Source organism: Ranitomeya imitator, chromosome 7 (genome assembly GCF_032444005.1).
Source record: "Ranitomeya imitator isolate aRanImi1 chromosome 7, aRanImi1.pri, whole genome shotgun sequence".
Lineage (NCBI taxonomy): Eukaryota > Metazoa > Chordata > Amphibia > Anura > Dendrobatidae > Ranitomeya > Ranitomeya imitator.
In genome coordinates this window covers 100,578,441-100,595,924 of record NC_091288.1, presented here as the reverse complement: position 1 = coordinate 100,595,924, position 17,484 = coordinate 100,578,441, and the positions used below count along the sequence as shown (strand labels likewise).

Here is a 17,484-nt window from a genome sequence, read left to right as displayed (position 1 = left end):
TCATCGTCCTCCCCTGCACTCACCTTCATTCGACACACAGCTGACAGAACGTGCCTGCTACTTGGACAGCGCCATTGTGTGACGTCACATAAACCACGCCCACCACTACGGCATCTCACAACAGTCAAAAGTTCTAAAATGGCGTTTTTAAGTTTTGTATCGGCGTGTTTTTTTTTTAACGAAAGAGTGAACTATAGAAAACGGCAAAGGAAAGTGGAACTAGCGGCCCGGATTTCTTTATATTTATTGATAATTCATGTGTGATACTTGCTGCTAAGAGACCAGAAAAGCCGACATGGGCGAAATGACGTAATCAGGAGCGCCCGCCTTGTGTTTCCCGTTGCTTGGCAACAAGCGTCGCCTCTCCGGTGAGCACAGGCGGCTGTCATGGCGAAATTCGTTCTCGCAGGTAAAGCGGTTAGTGTTTCCTGGGGGTTAGAAGTGTTGTGTTCTCCTGGGCCGCCGCCGCCGGGCTGTCACTCACTAATGCGTGTAATACCGGCCATGCGCTGTGCATTATGGTGAGCCGCCAGCAGGTGGCGCACGGCTCGGGCACACAGTCTAGTGCCGGCTCATCAGCACCGGATTACCGCGGTGGTGGACCGGGATTTTTTTACAGGTTTAATAACAATAATAGATGATCACAGTAATAGAATACAATGCGGCGGAGCCAGGACGTGACTATAACTGAGAGAGAACAGCAGCACAAAAATGGCCATCAGAGTGGGCACCGGAGGGCGGTAGGAAAAGGGTTAAATGTCTTTGTGGCACTGATCTCACACCACAGATACACAGGTGGTGATGTCCCATCTAAGGCAGCGCTCTCCAGCCTGCCCAGCCTGCCCTGGCACTTGTTAATGGTCACCGTCAGTGATTGACAGCAGCATTATACTGGTTACCCGCTCCGCCCGCAGGCGTTAGAGGCGCTGGATGGCTGATTAGATCTGCCACCAAGTGCCGGGCAATATACGGGCCTGGCGTGCGAGCCCACATCAAAGGCAGTACAGGGGTTAAAGGGCTCAATGACTTTGGGCCACTGGTCTTCCACCAGAGACACATGTAGTGATGTCCGCCTCTGACACAGGGCATCCCAGCCTGGCCGAAGCAAGTTCTGGGCATCAGTGTGGGCACAGGGCCAATTTCCACTGGTGTTTATAAAGAATTAGATCACTTTGAGCCACTAACCTCACATGAGCTTTAAAGATCCCGGGATGTGCCAGGTGAAAGGCAAGTCCCTCCAGCCTGGCCCCAATAGGCCCGAGGCATCAGAGCTGGCATCAGGGTGGGCAGACAGGCCATTATACAGCCGGATATAGCGCTATAAGCTAAAGGCCATAATGGCAGTCAACATGGAGTAGACTGAGCTCTCCCCTGTAGAGGCCTTCACAGGGTCCATGTGGGGAGCACAGGATTCTGTCTCCTCCAGACGCAGAGACAATGTGCAGGAATAAGGGCAGAAGACTCCAGCTCCAACTAGATCCCATAACATTGCAGTACAATAACATGGAAGGCTTTGTTGTGAAGAGCCACAAATTGTAGCGAGAAGTGGGTGTCTACCATGGTGATGAGCGGACACAGATCGAGTCTAACAACTCACACTGTTAGGAACGCGGCCGCTCATCACCATGATTGACGCCCACTTCTCGCTACAATTTGTGGCTCTTCACAACAAAGCCTTCAATGTTATTGTACTGCAATGAAAGATTTTCCATGTTATTGTTGGAGCTGGAGGCTTCTACCTGTACTGCTGCACATGGCTATAATAGTACTGTGACGCTGCTCAGTGGCTGCTGAGTACTCACCTTATGATGGTTTCAGAAAATGGGTGTTCTGTGGTTTTGGGGCGGGAGGTGGGGCAGGGTCTTCTGCTCGTTCTCCGCGTCCTCCTCCACCAACCTCCTCTGCTTCTTGTCCAGGTCAATGATTATTCGGTGACTTACCTCCTTTTTGAAATTCTGCACCTCCACTGTCATTGACCACTGGTCAACACCACCAGCACGCACAGAACAGGAAGCCCCACATCAAAATCAGATTGCTTCAGGCTGTTCAAAATCGTTCCTGGTCATAACAGCTGGCATCAAAGTGGGCAAATTCCAACTTTGTACTGATGTGAATGAGTTACTGGTTTGTTAAGAGCTAAATGACTTTGATGTAACCCTGCCGCGCACAGATGGCAATGCCATGTATAACAATCCACTCCTGCCATTAACCTGGCATGAAATGGGCAAGATATTATTGTTTATTTATTTGAATGTGTTGTCTCAGATTTACCAGGTTGAGTAAAAAATGTACAGTCTTATTCTTGGGCTAATTTCAATATTGCTTGGGGTCCCACCGCTGTTTGGGGTCTTACCCCACCCGGCATCGCACTTTCGGCTGTGTCCCTATCCTGGATGCAGTTACCGTTGAGCTCAGTTATAGAACAGAGAGCCGTCTGTTCCTCCTCCATCATTCTCCCTGTACATCTGACGTCTCAGCGCAGTGGGCCCGATGACTTTACTACATCGTGACCTGTGTGCTCAGCAGACTTCTGTTCAGGCCACACACTGAAGACACCAGAGCAGTGGGGGAACTGAGAATACTTTGTGGGGATCATCATACTATTTGGAGGGCTATGTGGAACACCATCATTCTGTTTGGTGGAGTATGTGGGGTCATCGTACTATTTGGAGTGCTACATGGGGGGACCATCGTACTATTTCGAGGAGTATGTGGAGGCCGGTACACTGTTTGAAGGGCTATGTGATTGCCATTATACTATAAACATAAGGATGAGTAACCTCGGGGAGATCAAAACATCCAACACCACGGAGACACCATGATGTGTTTCTCAACACAATGATCCAGAACACCGCTCCCATCCCTTATGAGAAATATGCAAATGCATGTAGAAAAGCTGCGAAGACACCATGACGTGTTTCTCAACGCAAGCAATAAATAGCCAGGTCTTTCACCAGGAAGGAACGGCCACAGGAAGGGCAGCATCCAAAAAGGAAAACCACCTATGCCAAAACATGGTATCCATCCACAGACAGCTGTTTCGGGGTATTTGCCCCTCATCAGTGTGGAGTAGGAAACTGGCTATTAGGAGCAGTGCCTAGTGAAAAGACTATAAACATAAGGATGAATGACCTCGGGGAGACCAAAACATCCAACACCACGGAGACACCATCACGTGTTTCTCAATGCAGTGATCCAGAACACTGCTCCCATCCCTTATGGGAAATATGCAAATGCATGTAGAAAACCACGGAGACACCATCATGTGTTTCTCAACGCAAGCAATAAATAGCCAGGTCTTTCACCGGGAAGGAACAACCACGGGAAGGGCAGCATCCAAAAAGGAAAACCACCTATACAAAAACATGGTATCCATCCACAGACAGCTGTTTCGGGGTATTTGCCCCTCATCAGTGTGGAGTAGGAAACTGGCTATTAGGACCTGGCTATTTATTGCTTGCGTTGAGAAACACGTGATGGTGGCTCCGCGGCTTTTCTACATGCATTTGCATATTTCCCATAAGGAGCATGGGGGCAGTGTTCTGGATCACTGCGTTGAGAAACACGTGATGGTGTCTCCGCGGTGTTGGATGTTTTGATCTCCCCGAGGTCATTCATCCTTATGTTTATAGTCCTTTTACTAGGCACTGCTTCTAATAGCCAGTTTCCTACTCCACACTGATGATGGGCAATTACCCCCAAACAGCTGTCTGTGGATGGATACCTTAGTAGAGGGTAAGACGTGCACTCTCGCTATTGGTGGTGCACACTGAACCTGGAGGAGTCCTCCAAAATATAGTCCTGGACAACAACAGTCGCACTCAAAAAAGAAGTCTTGAAATTTCTTTGCCAAACAAACGTGGTTTTTTATTGTGAGCAAACACCAAATTAAGAGATATCACAGCCTGGAATCAAGTCAATAGCACAATCGCAGTCCCTGTGCGGTGGAAGGAAACTGGACTTGGGCTCATCGAATACATCCTGAAAATCAGACAAAAACTCTGGAATTTCAGAAGAGGAAGAAGAGGCGATTGACATCAAAGGAACATCATTATGAACCCCCTGACAACCCCAACTAGTCACAGACATAGACTTCCAATCCAAAACAGGATTATGTACCTGCAACCACGGAAAATCCAGCACGATAGCATCATGCAAATTATTCAACACCAGAAATCGACAATCTTTCTGATGGGCTGGCGCCATGCGCATGGTCACCTGTGTCCAAAACTGGGGCTTATTTTTAGCCAAGGGTGTAGCATCAATGCCCCGTAAAGGAATAGGGTTCTGCAAAGGCTGCAAGGGAAAACCACAACGCCTAGCAAACTCAAAGTCCATTAAGTTCAAGGCGGCGCCTGAATCCACAAACGCCATGACAGAAAATTATGACAATGAGCAGATCAAGGACACAGATAACAGAAATTTAGGTTGTACAGTACTGATGGTAAATGAGCTGGCGATCCTCTTTGTCCGCTTAGGGCAGACAGAAATGACATGAGAAGCGTCGCCACAATACTAACACAACCTATTCTGATGTCTGAAACCTTGTCGTTCCGTTCTAGACCGAATCCTATCACACTGCATAGGCTCAGGAATTTGCTCTGAGGATAACGCCATAGCGCGCACAGTTCTGCGCTCCCCAAGCACCAGTCAATCTGAATGGCCAGAGACATAGAATCACTCAGATCGGAGGGCGTGGGAAACCCCACCATAACATCTTTAACGGATTCAGAAAGACCCTTTCTGAAAATTGCCGCCAAAGCATTATCATTCCATTTAGTCAACACAGACCATTTTCTGAATTTCTGACAATACAATTCAGCCGCCTCTTGACCCTGAGACAGGGCTAACAAGGTCTTCTCAGCTTGATCCACAGAATTAGGTTCATCATATAACAATCCGAACGCCTGAAAAAAGGAGTCTACATCAAGCAAAGCCGGACTCCCAGATTCCAGGGAAAATGCCCAATCCTGTGGATCGCCACGCAGCAGGGAGATGACGATTTTAACCTGCTGAATGGAATCCCCGGAGGATCGAGGTCTCAAAGCAAAAAACAGTTTACAGTTGTTTTTAGAACTCAAAAATTTGGACCTGTCACCAAAAAACAAATCAGGAGTAGGAATCTTCGGTTCTAAAACAGGAGTCTGAACAATATAATCAGAAATACCCTGTACACTAGCAGCAAGCTGGTCTACACGAGAAGCTAATTCCTAAACATTCATGCTAGCACAAGGCTCCTCAGCCACCCAGAAATAAAGAGGGAGGAGAAAACAAAGCAGACTGAAGAAAAAAAAAATGGCTCAAGACCTTTCTTCCCTTCTTCTGAGATGCATTTAACTCATTATTGGCCAGTTGTACTGTTATGATCAGGTGACCTTGGAGCAGCATGAAAACTTTCACTGGAGTAGGTGGTAACTATACTGACCGCAAACCCTGATCTTATCACCGCAACTAGAAGTAGCCGTGGGGTGTGCCTAACAAAGCCTAGACACCTCGACACAGCCGGAGGACTAAATACCCCTATAGATGGAAATAGGAATACTATCTTGCCTCAGAGCAGAACCCCAAAGGATAGGCAGCCCCCCACAAATAATGACTGTGAGTAGTAGAGGAAAAGACACACGCAGGCAGAAAACAGGATTTAGCAAAAGAGGCCACTTCTAGCTAAATAGGAAAGGATAGGACAGGATACTAAGCGGTCAGTATTAAAATCCTTCCAAAAATATCCACAGCAGAAAATACAAAAACTTCACCACCTAACTAAAGATGTGGAGCGTATATCTGCAACTCCAGAGAATCCAACCAGACTGAGAAAACACTGACACAGTCTAAGCTGGACAATAGAAAACAAATGAATAGCACAGAATATAAGCACACAGCATGTGTGCCACAAAAAAAGAAACAGGTAAAGAAGCTGCGGAGACACCATCACGTGTTTCTCGACGCAAGCAGTGAATAGCCAGGCCTTTCCCCGGGAAGGAAGAACCACGGGAAGGGCAGCATCCTATGAAGGAAAGCCACCTATGCCAAGCATGGTATCCATCCACAGACAGCTGTTTCGGGGTGTTTGCCCCTCATCAATGTGGAGTAGGAATCTGGCTATTAGGAGCAGTGCCTAGTAAAAAGGCTATAAAGGCACAGATGATTGGCCTCGGGGAGACCAAAACATCCAACACTGCGGAGACACCATCACGTGTTTCTCAACGCAGTGATTCCAGAACACTGCCCCCATCCCTTATGGGAAATATGCAGATGCAGGTAAAGAAGCTGCGGAGACACCATCACGTGTTTCTCGACGCAAGCAGTGAATAGCCAGGCCTTTCCCCGGGAAGGAAGAACCACGGGAAGGGCAGCATCCTATGAAGGAAAGCCACCTATGCCAAGCATGGTATCCATCCACAGACAGCTGTTTCGGGGTGTTTGCCCCTCATCAGTGTGGAGTAGGAATCTGGCTATTAGGAGCAGTGCCTAGTAAAAAGGCTATAAAGGCACAGATGATTGGCCTCGGGGAGACCAAAACATCCAACACTGCGGAGACACCATCACGTGTTTCTCAACGCAGTGATTCCAGAACACTGCCCCCATCCCTTATGGGAAATATGCAGATGCAGGTAAAGAAGCTGCGGAGACACCATCACGTGTTTCTCGACGCAAGCAGTGAATAGCCAGGCCTTTCCCCGGGAAGGAAGAACCACGGGAAGGGCAGCATCCTATGAAGGAAAGCCACCTATGCCAAGCATGGTATCCATCCACAGACAGCTGTTTCGGGGTGTTTGCCCCTCATCAGTGTGGAGTAAGAATCTGGCTATTAGGAGCAGTGCCTAGTAAAAAGGCTATAAAGGCACAGATGATTGGCCTCGGGGAGACCAAAACATCCAACACTGCGGAGACACCATCACGTGTTTCTCAACGCAGTGATTCCAGAACACTGCCCCCATCCCTTATGGGAAATATGCAGATGCAGGTAAAGAAGCTGCGGAGACACCATCACGTGTTTCTCGACGCAAGCAGTGAATAGCCAGGCCTTTCCCCGGGAAGGAAGAACCACGGGAAGGGCAGCATCCTATGAAGGAAAGCCACCTATGCCAAGCATGGTATCCATCCACAGACAGCTGTTTCGGGGTGTTTGCCCCTCATCAGTGTGGAGTAGGAATCTGGCTATTAGGAGCAGTGCCTAGTAAAAAGGCTATAAAGGCACAGATGATTGGCCTCGGGGAGACCAAAACATCCAACACTGCGGAGACACCATCACGTGTTTCTCAACGCAGTGATTCCAGAACACTGCCCCCATCCCTTGGGGCAAACACCCCGAAACAGCTGTCTGTGGATGGATACCATGCTTGGCATAGGTGGCTTTCCTTCATAGGATGCTGCCCTTCCCGTGGTTCTTCCTTCCCGGGGAAAGGCCTGGCTATTCACTGCTTGCGTCGAGAAACACGTGATGGTGTCTCCGCAGCTTCTTTACCTGCATCTGCATATTTCCCATAAGGGATGGGGGCAGTGTTCTGGAATCACTGCGTTGAGAAACACGTGATGGTGTCTCCGCAGTGTTGGATGTTTTGGTCTCCCCGAGGCCAATCATCTGTGCCTTTATAACAAAAAAAGAAACAGACACTTATCTTTGCTGAATTGGCAGCTAAGCAGGAGAGGCCAGGCAGAGATCCAACACTTCCCAAGAAACATTGACAACTGGCCAGGACTAATGAGTCCTGCAAACCTAAATACCCCAGTCAGAATTGCAATCAGCAGATACACCTGTCCAAGACTGCAGCCTAGGGACAACTGCATTACCATCTACAACCACCGGAGGGAGCCCAAAAGCAGAATTCACAACAGTACCCCCCCCTTGAGGAGGGGTCACCGAACCCTCACCAGAGCCCCCAGGCCGATCAGGATGAGCCAGATGAAAGGTACGAACCAAATCAGCGGCATGGACATCAGAGGCAATAACCCAAGAATTGTCCTCCTGGCCATAACCCTTCCATTTGACAAGGTACTGAAGCCTCTGCCTCGAAAAACGGGAATCCAAAATCTTCTCAACAACATATTCCAACTCCAGGGGCCGGAGGATCAACAGAGGGAACAACGGGCTCCACATATTTCCGCAATAAAGATCTATGGAAGACATTATGGATAGCAAACGAGGCCGGAAGTGCCAGTCGAAAAGACACCGGATTAATAATCTCATAAATCCTATAAGGACCAATAAACCGAGGCTTAAACTTAGGAGAAGAAACCTTCATAGGAACATGACGGGAAGACAACCAGACCAGATCCCCAACCCAAAGCCGGGAACCAACACACCGACGACGGTTAGCAAAACGTTGAGCCTCCTCCTGAGACAACACCAAATTGTCCACCACATGAGCCCAAATCTGCTGCAACCTGTCAACCACAGAATCCACACCAGGACAGTCAGAAGGCTCAATCTGCCCAGAAGAAAAACGAGGATGAAAACCAAAATTGCAAAAGAAAGGCGAAACCAAAGTAGCCGAACTAGCCCGATTATTAAGGGCAAACTCGGCCAATGGCAAAAAAGCCACCCAATCATCCTGATCAGCAGACACAAAGCATCTCAAATAAGACTCCAAAGTCTGATTAGTTCGCTCGGTCTGACCATTTGTCTGAGGATGAAATGCAGAAGAAAAAGACAAATCAATGCCCAGCTTAGCACAAAAGGCCCGCCAAAACCTAGAAACAAACTGGGAACCTCTGTCGGAAACAATATTCTCCGGAATAGCACGCAAACGGACCACATGCTGAAAAAACAAGGGAACCAAATCCGAAGAGGAAGGTACCGTATATACTCGAGTATAAGCCGAGATTTTCAGCCCAAATTTTTGGGCTGAAAGTGCCCCTATCGGCTTATACTCGAGTCAAGGTGGGTGGCAGGGTCGGCGGGTGAGGGGGAGAGGGCGCTGAAGCATACTTACCTGCTTCCAGCGATCCTCGCGCTGTCCCTGCCGTCCCACGGGTATTCTGTGCTGCAGCTTCTTCCCTTCTTCAGCGGTCAGGTGGGACCGCTCATTAGAGAAATGAATAAGCGGCTCCACCTCCCATAGGGGTGGAGCCGCCTATTCATTTCTCTAATCAGCGCTGCCGGTGACCGCTGATTAGAGATAGAAGCTGCGGCACCGAAGACAGCTGTGACAGGCAGAGGGAGCTGGACGCCGGGACCAGGTAAGTATGTAATATTCATCTGTCCACGTTCCAGCCGCCGGGCGCCGCTCCATCTTCCCGGTGCCTCCATCTTCCCGGGGTCTATCTGCGCTCTGACTGTTCAGGTCAAAGGGCGCGATGACGCATATAGTGTGCGCAGCGCCCTCTGCCTGATCAGTCAGTGCGGAGAGACGCCGGGACCGGACGCCGGGAGCTGCAAGCAGCGAGGTGAGTATGGCTTTTTTTTTTTTTTTAATTGCAGCAGCAGCGGCGGCGGCGGCACAGATTTATGTGGAGCATCTATGGGCCAATATGAACGGTGCAGAGCACAGTATGGGGCACATCTATGGGGCAGAATGAACGCTGCAGAGCACAGTATGGGGCACATCTACGGGGCAGAATGAACGCTGCAGAGCACAGTATGGGGCACATCTATGGGGCAGCATGAACGCTGCAGAGCACAGTATGGGGCACATCTATGGGGCAGAATGAACGCTGCAGAGCACAGTATGGGGCACATCTACGGGGCAGAATGAACGCTGCAGAGCACAGTATGGGGCACATCTATGGGGCAGAATGAACGCTGCAGAGCACAGTATGGGGCACATCTATGGGGCAGAATGAACGCTGCAGAGCACAGTATGGGGCACATCTATGGGGCAGAATGAACGCTGCAGAGCACAGTATGGGGCACATCTACGGGGCAGAATGAACGCTGCAGAGCACAGTATGTGGCACATCTATGGGGCAGAATGAACGCTGCAGAGCACAGTATGGGGCACATCTATGGGGCAGAATGAACGCTGCAGAGCACAGTATGGGGCACATATATGGGCCAGAATGAACGCTGCAGAGCATATATGGGGCACATCTATGGGCCAGAATGAACGCTGCAGAGCACAGTATGGGGCACAGATATGGGACAATAATGAACGCTGCAGAGCACAGTATGGGGCACAGCTATGGGACAGTATGAACGGTGCAGAGCACAGTATGGGGCACAGCTATGGGACAAAATGAACGGTGCAGAGCACAGTATGGGGCACAGCTGTGGGACAAAATGAACGGTGCAGAGCACTATATGGGGCACAGCTATGGGACAAAATGAATGGTGCAGAGCACTATATGGGGCACAGCTATGGGACAAAATGAACGGTGCAGAGCACTATATGGGGCTCAGCTATCGGACAAAATGAACGGTGCAGAGCACTATATGGGGCACAGCTATGGGGAAATATGAACGGTGCAGAGCACTATATGGCACAGCTATGGGGAAATAATGATCTATTTTTATTTTTGAAATTCACCGGTAAATGCTGCATTTCCACCCTAGGCTTACACTCGAGTCAATAAGTTTTCCCAGTTTTTTGTGGCAAAATTAGGGGGGTCGGCTTATACTCGGGTCGGCTTATACTCGAGTATATACGGTAATTTAGGCAAAGGCACCAAATAAACCATCTTAGAGAATCGGTCACAAACAACCCAGATAACCGACATCCTCTGGGAAACAGGAAGATCGGAAATAAAATCCATAGAATATGCGTCCAGGGCCTCTCAGGGACCGGCAATGGCAAAAGCAACCCACTAGCATGGGAGCAACAAGGCTTGGCCCGCGCACAAGTCCCACAGGACTGCACAAAAGAACGCACATCACGCAACAAAGAAGGCCACCAAAAGGACCTACCAACCAAGTCTCTGGTACCAAAAATGCCAGGATGACCAGCCAACACGGAACAGTGAACCTCAGAAATCACTCTACTAGTCCATCTGTCAGGAACAAACAGTTTCCCCACAGGACAGCGGTCAGGTTTGTCAGCCTGAAATTCCTGAAGAACCCGTCGTAAATCAGGGGAAATGGCAGAAAGGACCACCCCTTCTTTCAGAATACCGACCGGTTCCAAGACCTCAGGAGAATCAGGCAAAAAACTCCTAGAGAGAGCATCAGCCTTAATATTCTTAGAATCCGGAAGGTACGAGACCACGAAATCAAAACGGGAAAAAAACAAGGACCATCGAGCCTGTCTAGGATTCAGCCGTTTGGCAGACTCGAGGTAAATCAAATTCTTATGATCGGTCAAGACCACAATACGGTGCTTAGCTCCCTCAAGCCAATGTTGCCACTCCTCAAACGCCCACTTCATAGCCAACAACTCCCGATTGCCAACATCATAATTGCGTTCAGTAGGCGAAAACTTACGGGAAAAGAAGGCACATGGTTTCATTAAGGAACCAACAGGATCCCTCTGAGACAAAACGGCCCCTGCCCCAATCTCAGAAGCGTCAACCTCAACCTGAAACGGAAGAGAAACATCCGGTTGGCGCAACACCGGAGCAGAAGTAAATCGACGTTTAAGTTCCTGAAAGGCAGAGACAGGTGAACATAGAGAAAAGCGGAGGGCACCACTAGATATATGTCTAAATAATTACATGCTGGGGCTCACCAAGGACTTGAAAAGCTACAATTAGACCAGAAAGAAAAAAAAAAAAAAGATCATGTCCATAAAAATGGGAGCACCTCAGACAGATAAATAAAATGCAAAGTTTTTATTATATATCAACAAGATAATATACCACACACAAAAAACATAGAATATAAAAACATTTAAAAGTGCAAAGTGCAACAGACAAAAGGAAAAACACAGCAGTCATATCCTAATATAGGGAAAATGACAACCCACAACCCTATCTTCTCCTAAGATAACAAGGATATATATATGTACACAAACGTGGTAACCCAAAGAACAATTCCGCGATCACATATACTATATAGATAAACAATAGGAAATTCTCAACCTCAGAAGGGACAATGCAGTGCATACAAGCGCATGTCGCTACTTGATATCACAGTACCATATAGACCTACAAAAACAACCAAAATGTAATGCTCACCGGCAGGGCCGGCTCCAGGTTTTTGAGGGCCCCGGGCGAACGAGTCTCAGTGGGCCCCCCCTTTAACACATACCACAATTCATGATCGCATATAAACACAGCCATGTAGTATATAACACACAGCCCACGCAGACGCAGTATATAACGCACAGCTGGTGAGTCTGTGACGCAGTATATAACACACAGCCCACGCAGTATATAACACACAGCCCACGCAGACGCAGTATATAACACACAGCCGGTGAGTCTGTGACGCAGTATATAACACACAGCCCACGCAGTATATAACACACTTCCCACGCAGACGCAGTATATAACGCACAGCTGGTGAGTCTGTGACGCAGTATATAACACACAGCCCACGCAGTATATAACACACTTCCCACGCAGACGCAGTATATAACGCACAGCTGGTGAGTCTGTGACGCAGTATATAACACACAGCCCACGCAGTATATAACACACAGCCCACGCAGACGCAGTATATAACACACAGCCGGTGAGTCTGTGACGCAGTATATAACACACAGCCCACGCAGTATATAACACAGCCCACGCAGACGCAGTATATAACGCACAGCTGGTGAGTCTGTGACGCAGTATATAACACACAGCCCACGCAGTATATAACGCACAGCCCACGCAGTATATAACACACAGCCCACGCAGTATATAACGCACAGCCCACACAGGATATAGCACACAGCCCGTGAGTCTACACTGTCAGCGAACCATGATGTATATGTGCACAGATGTGACTTTCAGACTTTCAGTTCACGATTTAAATCTGTTAAAAAAACAAACAAACATGAAAGCTGCAGACTGTACGAGTATCACAGGTGGCTGAATACATTAGATTCACTGCTTAGTCATAACTTCCACCACTGACTCAGTAGTTATAGCGCTTACTTCCACTGCCCCGGCTGGTCCCCCCCCCTTTCCCCCGCAAAGTGCAGCGTTGGGAGTTGGGACGGACCCTCACCCTCTTTTAACCTCACCGAAGATGATTCACTGACACTGACAGTGACAGACTCACACAGAGACAGTACTCACTGCTTCGCCGGTCCCCTCGTTGTGGACACAGCAGGAGAGGGTGCACCGTCCTCCCTGCAGGCTGCAGCTGCTGCTCGTCCTCTTCTCCTCCTGCTTGGCGCTGCCAGTCCGGATCTGTCCTCTCCTGTGCTGGATCATCTGGACTCGGATGGTGGACGCAGCCTGGACAGATAGATTCTGGACCAGTGCCTGGAATGGGAAGGCTTCAGGCGGCGCGGTCCAACTCCGAACCGCAACTCTCTCTCTCACTCTGTCCTCTCTGCCCGCCGACCGGATGTAAGGAGAGATGACCCAACGTCGCGACCCGGAAGTGTCTTCTCTCTTCTGTATCCATGGTGAGGGCCGGGCGGCGGTGAGTATTGCAGCTGCGCAGCGCCAGGTGCCAGCGAAATGGCCTCAGAGACACAGCTGATTGTGCCCCCTGCAGCCAAGGCGCCGCCGGGGGACGTGTGGATGTAGTGAGTGACACGCGCTGGCGGCTGACGTGTACTACCAAATGGGCCCCCCCGTCTTGCCAGGGCCCCGGCATTTGCCCGGGTGCGCCGGGTGCTGACGCCGGCCCTGCTCACCGGAACGTGCAATCCCATGCCTGGGCAGTTGTTGAAACAAGGCTCCTAGCACCTAGGTAAAGAGCATGCTGGACACAATGGTCACATACATGTCAAAATTAAACAGGAGCCCACACTGCAAAAAGATCCATAGGCATATGAGAGACCGGATCGTATGCAGGTAACAGAGGGAGAAACATGGGAGAGAAGAAAATGGGCTGTGGGGTGCAACCCACGCGTATCGCCGCAGCTGTGGCGGCTTCCTCAGGTGATGCTGATTTTTCCCTGAGGAAGCCGCCACAGCTGCGGCGATACGCGTGGGTTGCACCCCACAGCGCATTTTCTTCTCTCCCATGTTTCTCCCTCTGTTACCTGCATACGATCCGGTCTCTCATATGCCTATGGATCTTTTTGCAGTGTGGGCTCCTGTTTAATTTTGACATGTATGTGACCATTGTGTCCAGCATGCTCTTTACCTAGGTGCTAGGAGCCTTGTTTCAACAACTGCCCAGGCATGGGATTGCACGTGCCGGTGAGCATTACATTTTGGTTGTTTTTGTAGGTCTATATGGTACTGTGATATCAAGTAGCGACATGCGCTTGTATGGACTGCATTGTCCCTTCTGAGGTTGAGAATTTCCTATTGTTTATCTATATAGTATATGTGATCGCGGAATTGTTCTTTGGGTTACCACGTTTGTGTACATATATATATCCTTGTTATCTTAGGAGAAGATAGGGTTGTGGATTGTCATTTTCCCTATATTAGGATATGACTGCTGTGTTTTTCCTTTTGTCTGTTGCACTTTGCACTTTTAAATGTTTTTATATTCTATGTTTTTTGTGTGTGGTATATTATCTTGTTGCTATATAATAAAAACTTTGCATTTTATTTATCTGTCCGAGGTGCTCCCATTTTTATGGACATGATCTTTTTTTTTTTTTTTTTCTTTCTGGTCTAATTGAAAGGCAGAGACAGCCGCAGGGGACCAATTCGCCACATCAGCGCCTTTCTTCGTCAAATCGGTCAAGGGTTTAACCACGCAGGAAAAATTAGCAATGAAACGGCGATAAAAATTAGCAAAACCCAAAAATTTCTGAAGGCTCTTCACGGATGTGGGCTGAATCCAATCATGAATGGCCTGAACCTTAACCAGATCTATCTCTATAGACGAGGTAGAAAAAATAAAGCCCAAAAAAGAAACCTTCTGCACCCCAAAAAGACACTTAGACCCTTTCACAAACAAGGCATTGTCACGAAGGATCTGAAATACCATCCTGACCTGTTGCACATGAGACTCCCAATCATCGGAAAAAATCAAAATATCGTCCAAATATACAATCAAGAATTTATCAAGATAAGTCCGGAAGATATCATGCATGAAGGACTGAAAAACAGATGGAGCATTAGAGAGTCCGAATGGCATCACAAGGTATTCAAAATGGCCTTTGGGTGTGTTAAACACAGTTTTCCATTCATCACCCTGCTTAATACGAACAAGATTATATGCCCCACGAAGGTCAATCTTTGTAAACCGACTAGCTCCCTTAATCCTAGCAAACAAATCGGAAAGCAAAGGTAAAGGGTATTGAAACTTGACCGTGATCTTATTCAAGAGGCGATAATCAATACAGGGTCTTAAGGAACCATCTTTTTTAGCAACAAAAAAGAACCCCGCTCCCAACGGTGAAGAAGATGGTCGAATATGCCCTTTCTCCAAAGACTCCTTAATATAGCTCCGCATGGCGGTATGTTCAGGTACAGACAGGTTGAAAAGTCGGCCCTTAGGAAACTTACAGCCTGGAATCAAGTCAATAGCACAATCGCAGTCCCTGTGCGGTGGAAGGAAACTGGACTTGGGCTCATCGAATACATCCTGAAAATCAGACAAAAACTCTGGAATTTCAGAAGAGGAAGAAGAGGCGATTGACATCAAAGGAACATCATTATGAACCCCCTGACAACCCCAACTAGTCACAGACATAGACTTCCAATCCAAAACAGGATTATGTACCTGCAACCACGGAAAACCTAGCACGATAGCATCATGCAAATTATGCAACACCAGAAATCGACAATCTTCCTGATGGGCTGGCGCCATGCGCATGGTCACCTGTGTCCATAACTGGGGCTTATTTTTAGCCAAGGGTGTAGCATCAATGCTTCTTAAAGGAATAGGGTTCTGCAAAGGCTGCAAGGGAAAACCACAACGCCTAGCAGACTCAAAGTCCATTAAGTTCAAGGCGGTGCCTGAATCCACAAACGCCATGACAGAAAATGATGACAATGAGCAGATCAAGGACACAGATAACAGAAATTTAGGTTGTACAGTACTGATGGTAAATGAGCTGGCGATCCTCTTTGTCCGCTTAGGGCAGACAGAAATGACATGAGAAGCGTCGCCACAATAATAACACAACCTATTCTGACGTCTGAAACCTTGTCGTTCCGTTCTAGACCGAATCCTATCACACTGCATAGGCTCAGGAATTTGCTCTGAGGATAACGCCACAGCGCGCACAGTTCTGCGCTCCCGCAAGCGCCGGTCAATCTGAATGGCCAGAAACATAGAATCACTCGGACCGGAGGGCGTGGGAAACCCCACCATAACATCTTTAACGGATTCAGAAAGACCCTTTCTGAAAATTGCCGCCAAAGAATCATCATTCCATTTAGTCAACACAGACCATTTTCTGAATTTCTGACAATACAATTCAGCCGCCTCTTGACCCTGAGACAGGGCCAACAAGGTCTTCTCAGCTTGATCCACAGAATTAGGTTCATCATATAACAATCCGAACGCCTGAAAAAAGGAGTCTACATCAAGCAAAGCCGGACTCCCAGATTCCAGGGAAAATGCCCAATCCTGTGGATCGCCACGCAGCAGGGAGATGACGATTTTAACCTGCTGAATGGAATCACCGGAGGATCGAGGTCTCAAAGCAAAAAACAGTTTACAGTTGTTTTTAAAACTCAAAAATTTGGACCTATCACCAAAAAACAAATCAGGAGTAGGAATCTTCGGTTCTAAAACAGGAGTCTGAACAATATAATCAGAAATACCCTGTACCCTAGCAGCAAGCTGGTCTACACGAGAAGCTAATTCCTAAACATTCATGCTAGCACAAGGCTCCTCAGCCACCCAGAAATAAAGAGGGAGGAGAAAACAAAGCAGACTGAAGAAAAAAAAATGGCTCAAGACCTTTCTTCCCTTCTTCTGAGATGCATTTAACTCATTATTGGCCAGTTGTACTGTTATGATCAGGTGACCTTGGAGCAGCATGAAAACTTTCACTGGAGTAGGTGGTAACTATACTGACCGCAAACCCTGATCTTATCACCGCAACTAGAAGTAGCCGTGGGGTGTGCCTAACAAAACCTAGACACCTCGACACAGCCGGAGGACTAAATACCCCTATAGATGGAAATAGGAATACTATCTTGCCTCAGAGCAGAACCCCAAAGGATAGGCAGCCCCCCACAAATAATGACTGTGAGTAGTAGAGGAAAAGACACACGCAGGCAGAAAACAGGATTTAGCAAAAGAGGCCACTTCTAGCTAAATAGGAAAGGATAGGACAGGATACTAAGCGGTCAGTATTAAAATCCTTCCAAAAATATCCACAGCAGAAAATACAAAAACTCCACCACCTAACTAAAGATGTGGAGCGTATATCTGCAACTCCAGAGAATCCAACCAGACTGAGAAAACACTGACACAGTCTAAGCTGGACAATAGAAAACAATTGAATAGCACAGAATATAAGCACACAGCATGTGTGCCACAAAAAAAGAAACAGACACTTATCTTTGCTGAATTGGCAGCTAAGCAGG

At 48.0% G+C, this 17,484-nt stretch overlaps 2 protein-coding genes across 6 annotated transcripts in view; one reads left to right on the top strand and one right to left on the bottom strand.

The window, feature by feature from the left end:
- The window catches only part of FASTKD2 (FAST kinase domains 2), a 53,779-nt gene extending 53,651 nt beyond the window's left edge, over nt 1-128 (bottom strand). For all 5 annotated transcript variants that reach the window (XR_011314665.1, XM_069733689.1, XM_069733692.1 and 2 more), the window contains exon 1: nt 24-128. The gene's annotated coding sequence lies outside the window, so the exon portion shown is untranslated. The remainder of the gene's footprint in view (nt 1-23) is intronic.
- A 220-nt stretch (nt 129-348) lies between these two features.
- MDH1B (malate dehydrogenase 1B) overlaps nt 349-17,484 on the top strand; it is an 89,518-nt gene continuing 72,382 nt past the window's right edge. Inside the window, exon 1 of the mRNA XM_069733686.1 lies at nt 349-409. Within this exon, the coding sequence (XP_069589787.1) occupies nt 388-409 (22 nt within the window). The 5' untranslated portion in view covers nt 349-387. The remainder of the gene's footprint in view (nt 410-17,484) is intronic.